The following is a 12,790-nucleotide window of genomic DNA, read 5'->3' on the forward strand; positions in this document are numbered from 1 at the left end:
CATGTTAAATAGTTTCAAAGTGTAAGTACAATTGTGAAAGTTATCACCAATGCAGAAGACGAAAGCCTTGTGATCAAATGCACGTAATAGGTTCCAAGGCTTTATATCTTTCATTTCTTTCGCTTTACCTTATTATTCGCGCCTGAGGTATAGCGCGTCTCGTTAAATCTAACATCTGTTTCCTTCTGTCACCGTTAATAAGAAACATAAGAAGATGTAACTGCAAGTATCTCCATACAGTCCTTGAAAACGAAGTTGTACCTTCGAAACGCATTGGACAGCAGTTGGAAAATATAAAAAAAATTATGTCTGACAACATAATATTTTTACTTAATAATCCATGACGTTGAATTATTTACAGCATATTTATTGCACCTGTAAGCAGATAACCTCTTCTGGGACAGCAAATAGTGTCGTAACACTAGTGGCCTAGGTCAAGAGCGACAGGCAGGCAGCTGGCGTTAGACTAGTAGAGAAAGGCCGCAGCACTGTTAGAATGCACCTAATGTGGAAATTCACTCCACTTTTTGTAAGAGCAGGTGTCCAGTTACTCTTAAATCACACGACAGCTCCATTAAGACCTGTCATCTATGGCACCGATGAGGTACTGTCACTGCTAGGCAAAAGCAAAGAAATTACTATTATTTATGTGATTCATTCAACCTTTCGCACCGCACGGTATTTACCGATACTGCACTTGACTGACAAAACAAATAAATTATCGTCTCATTAGGGATTAACAGAGATTATGACCGATCTGTCCGACTTATGGCTTATCTAAGGATTAACTGAGCCGTTGTCTTCGTTACGTATGCAAGCAGTTATCTGCTTCGTGCTGGGACACACCCATTCCAAACAGCTTTAGAAATCGTATCAAAGTCTTAAGGTATGTTTCTTGTTCCTTTCACGTGGGGTACTGTTTTTCTCAAACGAGGAGCTGAAAACATACTAGTCATCTAGAACAATAAATTTTAATCGTCTGTTGGCTAATCCCCTTAAGATTTGCATTGAAGAGATAAGCAGGGAGATTTTCAGTTAGACCCCGGTCTCCGTTATCATTTGAGCTCACGCATGTATATAAACACGCGTGCTGTGTAGAACTGTTATCGCAGTCATCCAGGCGAAGGGACCTGAAGATGAGGCGAACTCTGGTACCTGTGGTGGTGGCAACCCTGCTCTGCCTGGCGCAGGGGGTGCCCCTGAAGACATCCGGCAGACCTGCCAACCGGTTCCCAGACGGTTTCTACCTGGGCGCCGCCACCGCTGCATACCAGATAGAGGGCGCTTGGAACGAGGATGGTGAGTAGCTGCCACTGAAGCACCTATCGTGGCGCCGTGTTACGTCCATCACTGTCGTCCCACAAGAAATCACGAACCTGACTGCAGTTCGTCAAGACATGCTGACCAGACAGGTTGATTCCGTGATGATGCTTCAAACTTCCACGGATGATGAAGGGTAAATGTAGCAATTTGAGGTAAGGGACCCTAGTCCGGAAACGACCGAGTGGAAAAGTATAAGCGAAAATCCGCTCACACTCCGCCTTAGCCTCGCGTATAACATAAACTAAGAGCGCCAACTTCCAAACTCCGATCACGATGTACAGAATTCTCGCTTAGTACCGTCCACTACCTTCAGATAATTTCCCCCATTGAATCATTGCACAAAGTTCTGTTGTACCGCAATAGCCCTGCTATAGTTAGAACAGTGTCACAGACCGTGAGAGTCCTTGAGATTCCTTGCCAACAGATTCTCTTTGGAGGGCGCCTCGTACACAGCACCTCTCATATGAATCCTCGAGAAGAAATCTCATGGGATGAGATCAGGACTGACACAAAACTTTCTCTGCATACCCCCTTTTCCAGCAGGCGAACTACTTTCGTTTGGCCACAACTGTTGATTCTTGGTTTCTCGGCGAGGTGGCACATCAAACTAGATCACATGAAATAAAAATTAACTTTATTACGTAAATGAATAAAATATTTACTTAGCTTTGACATACTTCTACTGAACAATGTGCGACTGTCATGGACTAGTAAAAATCACTTGATGTACTTACTAACAAACTGTTCTCCCAAAGTACAAGTGTATGTCCATATGAAACTTCACGAACACTATCATACTCGATGTTGATGACTGCTGAAGCTGACGTCTCGAACTGGGGAGACCTTTTGATAGCATGAAACTAATCTCAGAACGATGTCGCTGCAGGACGTATGGGGGAGGTGTGGTCTTTTGAAGTGCCTCTCATACGGTGTTGCGTATTGCAGCAAGCCGTCGCTAGGGTCTGTGGTATTGACTCGCGTTGCTGACTCTGGTGCGGCAATGCGATGTCTATACGATACCGTGGGAACGAAACCCATTGGCGAATAATAAGAGGGATACGTTCCAGGAACCTGGGTAGAATGTCTCTGATAAACACTGTATACAGTTGTACATTTCAGCATAGAGGAAGAAGAAATGGTCTTAGTACGTAATCATTAACTGTGTGTGCTTACAATTTAACTGATAATCTGTGCTGATGCCTCTTCACAGCTGTAGCGTGGGCTTCCTCATCGACCTAAACATTACTATTGCGACTATTTAGCGTTCTGTCTACGGTGAAACAGGTTTCATCCGTGAAAAGTCCGTATGCAGGGAAAGGAGGATCGACGTAGGGCTCTGCAATAACTATTGGATGAACAGAACACGTGGTAAGCACCTCTACACCTAAGTACTCTTCGAGAGTGTCTACCCTACAACTTAGCAGTAGTTTTGGTGCTTGATCTGTATTCAGTTTATGATCGGCTACCCACTGGGCCATTTTATCACTAAATCTGAGGGGGTTGCGATGGGGAGTCTCCCTTGTTAGTGTCGGTATATGTGTTACGCAGTTAGAGGTATAAGAACGATTTTCGCTTATAAATTTCAAGTCGGTCGTTTCCAGACCAGGTCCCCTTAGGTCAAATTGATACATCACCGCTAAAAGTTAGTAACAGCAAAGAATCTACCTATGTACAGCGTTGGGGTACCTAAACATAATAAGTTTAAGCTCAAAGTTTTAATTTATCCTTCACAAATGTTCAATGTGGCCTTCACTGGACGTAAGAAAACATCCAGAGGACAGTGAAATTCTCCCACACTTTTTCGAGTGTGCTTGGAGTTCCACTATTCAGCGCTGTTGATGTCTGGCATCGCAATTTATCCAAGATGTTTGAAGGGGATGCACATGGATGGAATCTTTCGCAAATTCCCACAAAAAGCCACTTACCGTGAGATCAACGACTTTGGAGGCTAATGGTGCAATGCTACATCCGTGCGCTCCTTACGGTCGATACCTAGTCGATGTAGCATCGTGATGAGCTGCTCTTTTGCAGTTGTTAAAATATTATGCTCTATTATGCCAGGGTCCAAAGCGTTTTTTCGTGGAAAATACAAACGCTTCGTCCCCATCCGCGAAGGACATCTTCAGTGGGAAGTAGGGGAAGGGGGCGGGATCTGGTTCACGTCCTGGTTCCCTCCTCACTGTAGTAACAGTTTCCACTTGCTGCCGCACAGAGGCGTGACGTCTTTGCAAAAGTGGAGCGCGATTAGCCATTGACCGTAACTGTGATCCGTTATTGCAGTCGTTCCACAGTAGAAGAGAGATGCACGTCTTCTTCAGCATCGAATTACAGATACCAATCCGTTTTACACTTTCTTTCCCTGCATACCTTGCTGAATTAGCACTCTGGGAAGGACAGATACAGTAGAGAAATAGCTTATCCATAGTCTAGGGGATGTTCGCACAGTGAATTTTACTACGTAGAGGTGAATGTGAACTTTTTTAAAGCATCCTGATGGAATAAAACTGGTGCTGGACTGGGACTTGAAACCAAGTCCTTGCTTAGAGGCCAGTTCGAATACACGTTAGGTACATCTTTAACTTTCCTGAAAGTTTTCCATTAACGGTGCTGTCGTATTCCTATACAGAAAGACCTTCAGCTTTGATTAATTTCCTTAGACACACTTTCTAAAAATCAGAGTCGTCTGCAGCATTCGGAAGAGTGGGAGGAGGTATTGGAAGACATAATCTTTCAGCTGAGCTGTGAGGATGCAGAACGAGTTGCTGGGTTGCCAGAATTGTGTCACCAAAGGTAGGGGATTTGTGTCCCAGACGGACAGATAGACTGTCTGATCAGAATTATCTGCACGCCACTGTGTGATGCGGAATTGCCTGCTAGACGTCACGAGAGCGGATCTGTCAGTATAAAAGTTGGCGAGTGGTACTGTGTCGCCAGCCGGGGTGGCCGAGCGGATCTAGGCGCTACGGTCTGGAGCCGCGAGAACGCTACGGTCGCAGGTTCGAATCCTGCCTCGGGCATGGATGTGTGTGATGTCCTTAGGTTAGTTAGGTTTAAGTAGTTCTACGTTGTAGGGGACTGATGACCTCAGATGTTAAGTCCCATAGTGTTCAGAGCCATTTGAACCATTTTTGCATCAGCATGGAAATGCACGCAGTTATAAAGCAGCACCAGTGAGAGAATGGCCTGTGGACAATAACATTACTGAAATGGACTAGCCTGGCCAGATGACTTAGAATGTCGACTTCTCTCCAGACCACAGCTTCCATCATCACTCTTGCTTGGATTCTTGAGGAAAAATACGCTGCCATTTCTCGACAGGAATGCAGACACTTCGTTGAAAGTGTCCGCAACAGTGTTTAGGAGGAGGGGTTGCTACTGAGGTGGGCATTTACTGCTATGGAAACTGATCAACCTTTGCAACTTGACTGGAAGAGGTGTCTTGTTGTTCACACCTAGCGTCCTGGGTATTCGATCCTCTGTGCTATCACAGATTATACCCACCTATCCAAATTTGTACTCTTAAAGGCAGAGCGAGCGATGGGTCACAGTTCTTCTCTACCGTGCCAATGTAGGACACACAGAAGTTATCAGTGTCCAACAACCTGGTGTCTTGATGACGATGATTTCCCGATGCAGAAGCGGCACGTTGGGTACAGTGTCCGTTTCTCTTGAGTCAGTTAGCTGCATGTTCCATACATCATTTGAACTCTTTTTTTATCTACATGATGTGGAACGAGTCAGTTGATAGAATACGTATGTTTGAGTATCATTAACAATAATGATGTGAGGCTGTAATGAATGTTATTTACGACTGGGCTAACGCTCCCAGACTATCCAATGATAAGTTCAGTTTAAAGTCCAGAGATGTGAACAGATAAGTTCAGTTTAAAGTCCAGAGATGTGAACAAGTTTAACCAAACCTCCCATATTCGACTCCAACCGTCACAATCCGAAACATTTCATTCGACTCTCAATGTTGGCGCGCCAGACACACATGAAGTGCTTCGTCTGTATTTCATCACTATATGACTGATATAAAAATAATGAGAAGAATTTGAGAGTCGCAGTGATGGTTGTCAATCAGATTAGAATTTAGATAGGAAAGAATGTTAATAAATGAAAGTCGTCCATATCCCACTCCATCACTTACGTCTTATGAGCTAAAAACAACTTTTCTAACTACTAAGCAGGCGTGAGAGCGAACGCTATGCCTCACAGAGCCGGTAACGTCACAGGTTCAAGCTGTCATAAAGCCAAAGGGTGGACACACCCCATGTTAGTGTCTGCTGGTACGTGTCCTGATACTTTTGATCAGATAGGGTAGTTACGATGTGTCAGAAACGGCTGCTGCAGTACGTTCTCCCCTGCAGATCGAAATGCACACTAGACACTTGCCTATGTTATTTTCCAGGTCACTGAATAACGTCAAGCCTCTTCTAGAGTTGTGTTACTATCATAACAATGATGAATCGCTTGGGCTATTGTATCTAACCCATTGTGCCCTAAATCATGCTTAGATACAGACAACAGTGAGTTAGTGGTTTGGGACTGTGGATACAGTAAAGGCAGAGAGAGCTGGTGGAAACCGGTCGACTATATGGTATACGGATGGGGCAAGTGAGGTATTTTTAAAGGGCAACGGTCATGCTGGTTGGTTAATGGTAGACGTGTTGTGTTTCAGGCAAGGGAGAGAGCATCTGGGACCACATGCTGCACGCACAGCCCAACCTGACTGCAGACGGCCAGAACGGTGACGTGGCGGCCGACTCGTACCACAAGTACAAGGAGGACGTGCAGTTGCTCGTCGGAATCAACGTGAGTATCGAGGCTGACTGGTGAACATGTGGCATCTAACTCATGTTCGATGACAGGTGGTTTGTGGCGAGCCTTTAATGGGACGGTGCCTATCCAAACATTTCTCAAAACTACGAAACATGAAAGCCGCATTGCTTTATTAGCTGATGTGGTCATGTTGCCGTTTCTTTTTCTTTTCTTTTTCTATGACTTTCGACCAAAAAGAATCGAAAATCATTTTCAGAACTAGTTGATTGTACGTTTTCAGCTAAACACCGTGTAGCAATACCACGTAGATAAACTTTGAGGGACAGCAGAGCGTGCTTTGACGAAAAATTTCAGGATCATAGACAACGTCCGGAAAAGTAATTCAGCGATGCCACGCAGCGTCCAAATTGCACCCAGCGTCAAGCTTTTGCCTCCGACCATTCCTTCGGGAGCAGAGTACACGGAGTAGCGGTACCTGCGATGTTGCAAAGTGCCGTTATTGTGCTCCTTACTTATCGCTGGCTTCTGGAAATTTCGTAGCTGAGCGCGCCTTCCTCTAAGGGGGCACAGTCTTGCTGTTGTATGGCAACAATAGTCCGCCTCCGTAGCGTTACCGTCTGCCTCGCAGGGGCCCGGGTGTTGTGAGTCCTTCATCATTTTCATCATCATTGCCCCGCAAGTCGCCGAAGTGGCGTCAACTAAAAGGGACTTGCAGTACGTCGGCCGAACTCCCCCGAATATCGCCTCCCAGTCAACAATGCTTAATATTTGTGACGTCATGCCAGATCCTCTTATTTTACTTCCATGTCTATTCAGCTAATAACGTTCGACTTCTGCATGAAGGTATAGCACCAAACAGGTTTCGATTTTGATAAAAAAAATACCAGCCTATTGGGAACTAGTCGTTCTGTTTGTAGTCTAAAATGTAGAGGAATCACATTTCATTCGTAAGAAGGCTCGCTCAAGCGATGTTTTCTTTTGTATATTTGAATTTTGGTTCCATCGTTTTCCTTAAGTGTAGCGATTCTATTTCGGAAATTTGATTTAGATTTTCCGTCAGTTCACTCAAAGATTGCCCTTGTTGAACGTTGTGAGAAGGAAATACTGCAAACCGTCTAAGCATAGCAAAATACTTTCTCAGCAGTCTAGGGAAGAGGACATACACGGAACATCAGTTCCGTCATTCCATATTAAGCGAAATGCTGGAGTGCGAAAGAAGTCTCTTCGTATCACATACTTCGCGTCTTGATTATCCGAAACACGCAACAAAAGAGAGTTACTTTAACGAGGAGAAATGCGTCGGTGTAAGTCGAGCAAATATGCCTTTAAGACCAGAAAAACGTCTGAAAATACCTTTCTGAGAGAGTGTTATTCACAAAAGCAATGTAATATTTAGTATTTAAAATAACTGTTGAACACGGCAGAAATTAAGAACAATAAGTACATGTTAACAGTAGACTACTAATGTTGAGGGGCTACTAATATGGCAGCGCCGGTTTCAAAGCAACGTATAACGAAAGTCTGTAGCGCCTCCTCTCCTTATTACAGGTATACCTCTATGAACTTCTCTGGCCTACGACCTCTCTGCCTACCCACGGAACCAAAGATCTTTCGTTTACGAACCCCAGCGCAATGTGGAGGGAATCTGAAGGCCGTTAACTGACTGATATACTACTGCTATATAGTAAAGGCATAAAAGTGCGGGATAAACGTGCTTAGAGATACCAAAAAATTCTTATGTTCATACAAACTTTTAGAAACAACTGGAGAGTTAATCTTTCATCTTATGAAAGGAGTCTCCAGACGCGTTTCAATCCTACCAAAAGGGGCCCTAACTACGCACTACACCAAATAAGCGCACTTTGATGTTCTTCTTTTCATTTTGTATCTTTTACCTTCTTCGATTTCGTATGCAACTAGCTGTGTACTACAGCTGTGATTTATCTGTACCTGCAGGCGAACGTGTACCGGTTCTCTCTGAGCTGGCCTCGTATCCTCCCCACTGGAGACACGGACAACATCAACCAGGCGGGTATCGACTACTACAACAACCTCATCAACGAGCTGCTGGCCAACGGGATCGAACCTATGGTGAGTGCACTACCAGATAAGACCGGCGAGCACCACTTTGCAAACTGATGTCAAAAGTTACATAAATTATGTCTCGTTCTCTCGCCCCCTCGTCTGACAACGAGTAATTAGGAGGCAATACCTACCTTTTTCATTCAGTGAATACCGAAAGAAAAGTGTATGGTGAGTATTACACGCTGGCGAGCACTATTTTTCAAACACAAATGCTGACCACTTAACGTCTGCGTCGGTACCTCGGCTCCTCATCTGACAGAGTGTAATCAGCAGATGTCAACAGCGCACTGTTTCACGAGCTTCGCGTCAGAACACTTGTCCGTCAGCGAATCCAGAAAGAAAAATTGAAACGGTTCGTACCTGCACGAGTGCCGGACGATCTACATTAATTTATCCATTTTACTGGTCGTGGACCGCCATCATTGGGGATTATATTAAAGAAACACAACAACCAGCAATTTATTATCTATTAATACGCGCGTTGCAGATTGGATATTTTGTTTATTTCGTATAGTTGTATATTTTCTTTATCCACTACACTTCGCGAGTTGTGCGTTTACAATCGCAAAGTGTACTAATTAAACAAAATTGTTATTTTTATTTACAATATACAACTCACGAAGTGTACTAGATAAACAAAATTGCTACATTCTTGAAGAAGTGGGAACCAGGTGAGTTCTTACATTTTGGAAGCCTGAATGTGGAGCTACTAACCACTTACAAATGTAATATATGTGTATAGAGCGATAACTGTTCAGAAAATATGAAGAATAGAATGATCCAGTTTTTATACGTTTGTCTTGTCGCTAATGGTGCCTTTAAGGCCGTGGTACAAGTTTCTGTTGTCAGGAAACAGCTTCCCTGCATCAGGTTGCAATTATGCCCCAATCGAGAAACGTGCAGAATGGTCTTAAATCATCTTGATGCTACGAGCTCTTAGATATGGCAGGACAAAGCCTTTTCGTTTTTTGTATTAGGTCTACATCTTTGCTTCTGCCAATTTTTCTCGAAGCTTTTTGTACAAAACACGCTACGAATTTGCGATTCAAAGTATTGGACATCGCTGGGCACTACTCTCTACCATCTTTCGGGCAGCAAATGAACCGCGTGGCGGAAGAACCGGGCATCTTTTCAAGAGATGCATGAATCGATTCAATTTTGAACTTGTCCATGTGATCGGAACTGCTGGTCAGCTAGGTCGTGAGGACTGGTCGAAAAAAGAGGTAATGAGGTGGAGCAATGTCTGGAGAATACGATGTGTAGGGTAGGACGTATCGGTTAAACATTTTTGATATGGTATCCAGCATTGTCCAGCTGAAAATCTCCTTTTCATATCTATCGCTGTATTGTGCTAGTTTGTGTTTCAGTGCTCGGCCGAAATGCTTTCGACAGTGATCTCCTGTGATAGTTGCCGTCGGTTTCAGTAGCTTCGAAAACCCTTTCTCTTCCGCCACTATGCCGGTATTCGACGTCAAAATCACCCCTCCTGGAGCTTTGAAACCATTCTGTGAATGTTCTTTCACTAATAAATGCCTCGCCTTAGGTCTTACTAAGCATTTTATCAGGCTCAGCCGCAAATTTCTTCATGATAAAGCAGAAAATTAAAACTTCCCGCAAATGACGAGACTTAAGCTGATATGTTGACGTATTCAATCGAGAATAACTTTATGCTGCAATTACAAATCGACTAATATTTTTACGGCGTTGTGTTTACAAATGCCTAAGCGTATTGTATGACACTTACGACCTACCGCTGTACCACCACTTGCCGTTACTGCCATCCATTGCAAAACGGAGGAAGCAAAGTTGTAGACTAATAGTTTCTCAAGAAAATAACATAGACTCTTAGAGGCGTGCTGTCAGTAGGCATCTTTGCGATCGTAGAATACGTTACACCAGTCGATTGTTACAAGAAAAGCTACTTTAGTGACCTCCTTGACTGAGAGAAGGACTTTATTCCGAAACGAGTAATGACTGTGCAGAGCTTGAGATCAGCAAAGTTTTTTTCTACTTACCTTCTGAACTATCACTGACTCAATCAGAGGAATAGGGCATCCGTAGATGCTTGAATTTTTTTAGCGAATAAACAAAGAATTTTATAACAGTATTTTAAATGCTTAATGACTCATGTAAGAACTGGCTTGGATCATACAGAACAATTGAAGGTGGGGCATACGTCTTTTACTTGTTTAAAAAATTCTGAAAAATCCGTTTGATCTGGTTTCCTCGAAACTGGTGTTATACCTGAACATTTTCATTATTGCGAACTGGTAACGAAAGAGCAAATAAAGAATTTCTTTAAATTACTACCGCTACACAGTTTTCTCGGCCTCCTGAAGAAAAAAGAAATGTTTCTGGGACTTAGCTCAATTAGCGTATCCTCCCTACAAATGTTAACCAGAATTCGGTGTAGCATATCTCTCTCTGACCCAACTCTGTGTTGACGACACGCACTGCATCAACTGCGGCAGTGGTTCCCGCTCGTCTCGTGTAATTTTTTTTCTCTCCAACTTTACTACTGGACATTAAACATGGCCGCATCTGTCCACAGATCACGCTGTACCACTGGGACCTGCCTCAGGAGCTGCAGAAACTTGGCGGCTGGCCCAACATCGAGCTGGCAGACTACTTCGTCGAGTACGCTCGCATCGCCTTCGAGAACTTCGGAGACCGGGTGAGTTGCTTTCGCCTCCCTCTCTGCGTCGGTTACAGAACTACTGCTATCTGAAAACTCCGCCGCCAAAAATTTTCTTGGTGCTAGGTAAACTGCCACGGAGAATATTTTTGTCGTCTTATGCAGTCTCGTGTTTGCATAGTCTTATCCGTTTCGGCAGCAACTTCGCAAGACAGTAACTGTCATGGTGGAATATTACGTATTAATTAGATTTCTTTATACGGTGATCAATTAAGCGTACCGAGTACATTCACGCTTAGCTGGGACGGTGCACTTTTTCTTCCGCGGGAGGTTATCTTTGAGCCGCGACACGTCTAGTGTTGGTGTGGGCATTGAGGTCTGCAAAGACATTTTGCGAAACTCACTCGTTATTTTCCTCCATGAGATACAGAGCACTGTAAACAACGAGGCTAAAAAAAAAAGGCGACAGCACGAAATCACCGGGTATTGGACCAGATTTGCGATTGGGTACAAGTCTTCCTTGCCGGTTGAACTCAGCACTCCGCTCTTAACAGAACGAAATCGACAGATATAATGGAAGTTTTCGGAGTACCCCAAGAAAGTATGACAGGATCGCTACTGTTTTCAAGTTATGCAGATGAGTAGGTAGGAAAAGACGGAAAGTCTTTAAGATTGTTCATAGGTGATGCAGGTGCCTGTAGGAAAGTAGCAACGCCAGAAGACAGTATCGTCTTCCTAACTACCTGCAGAAGGTTGATGAATGGTACATGGACTGGCAGTTGACCCTGGAATAAATAAATGTAACACATTGCTGATACTTAGTTAAAGGAAGCCACTACTGTACGATTAGACTATTGATGACAAGTTGTTGGAAACAGTATCTACTGCAAAGTATCTAGGAACAATTATCCACAGCGACCTTAAGTGGAATAACAATATGAAACATATAGTAGAAAAAACAGATGTCATACTGAGATTCAAATGAAGAATCTTAAGGAAACCTAAAACATCCATGAAGGAAATGGCTTATAAGGCACTTGTTCTATCGATTACTGAATACTGTTCATGAATAGGGGATCCTTAACACGTAGAACTGATGGAAGAGATAGAGAAGATCCATCGAAGGGCGGCGCGTTCCGTCACGTGATGGTTTGGTTGGTGACAAAGCGTTACCGAGAAGCTCAAGAATGTCCTTTCATTGGCAGAGGTTATACGAGAGGCGTTGTGCATCACGGAGAGGTTTACTACTGAAATTTCGTGAGAGCGCTTCCCACGAGAGTCGGGCAGCATGTTGTTCACTCTCACAGACATCTCGTGAAATGACCACAATGAGAACATTCGAGAAATTAGAACTCATACAGTGCCTTACCAATAAGCATTCTTCCCATGCGCCATTTACGAGTGGAACAAGGAAGAGAGCATCAGTTAGTGGTACCAGAAGTACCCTCCACCACACATCGCTATCTGATTCGCAGAGTATGATGAGAATGCAGACGTAGATGGTTTGGAGTGGAAAGTTTGTGCTAACATAGAGGGCACAGAGTGATTTCATAGAGAATGGGGGATGTACAGAGGGTTTAAAATTCTGTGTATCAAACGTCTAGAGATTACAAATCATGTCCTGGAGAACAATGTCTGTTAGACAAAAAATGTTCGCTTATGCTTCCCGGTGACACCGGGCGTCTTTTGTAATTGGTTATGCCCCTGAAGGGGGCAGAGCATGGGCATCCTGCGGTTTTCCTACGTAATGTGTGTTGCCTGTCATCCAGTCTTCCACTCTATGTGAGACAGGGAAGGCCGAGCTTCTGCGCTGTACAGCAAGTTTAAAGGATCACGTTTTCGAAACCCTGTAATTGCCTTCTGTTTCAAATTTGGCTCAAAGGTAGAGCAGCGCAGGACCTCCCTCTGTAATGGTGCAAAAGCGTGGCGCCCTGCGATATCACCCTCGGATTCGACGACGCTTCA

At 43.9% G+C, this 12,790-nt stretch overlaps 1 protein-coding gene across 1 annotated transcript in view; it reads left to right on the forward strand.

Annotated features, from left to right (window-relative positions):
• The first annotated feature begins 1,136 nt into the window (after positions 1-1,136).
• Positions 1,137-12,790, forward strand: part of LOC126412570 (lactase/phlorizin hydrolase-like) — a 176,053-nt gene continuing 164,399 nt past the window's right edge. Inside the window, exons 1-4 of the mRNA XM_050082214.1 lie at positions 1,137-1,299; positions 6,005-6,138; positions 8,062-8,196; positions 10,742-10,864. Of these exons, the coding sequence (XP_049938171.1) occupies positions 1,137-1,299; positions 6,005-6,138; positions 8,062-8,196; positions 10,742-10,864 (555 nt within the window). The remainder of the gene's footprint in view (positions 1,300-6,004; positions 6,139-8,061; positions 8,197-10,741; positions 10,865-12,790) is intronic.

This window comes from Schistocerca serialis, chromosome 7, assembly GCF_023864345.2.
Source record: "Schistocerca serialis cubense isolate TAMUIC-IGC-003099 chromosome 7, iqSchSeri2.2, whole genome shotgun sequence".
Lineage (NCBI taxonomy): Eukaryota > Metazoa > Arthropoda > Insecta > Orthoptera > Acrididae > Schistocerca > Schistocerca serialis.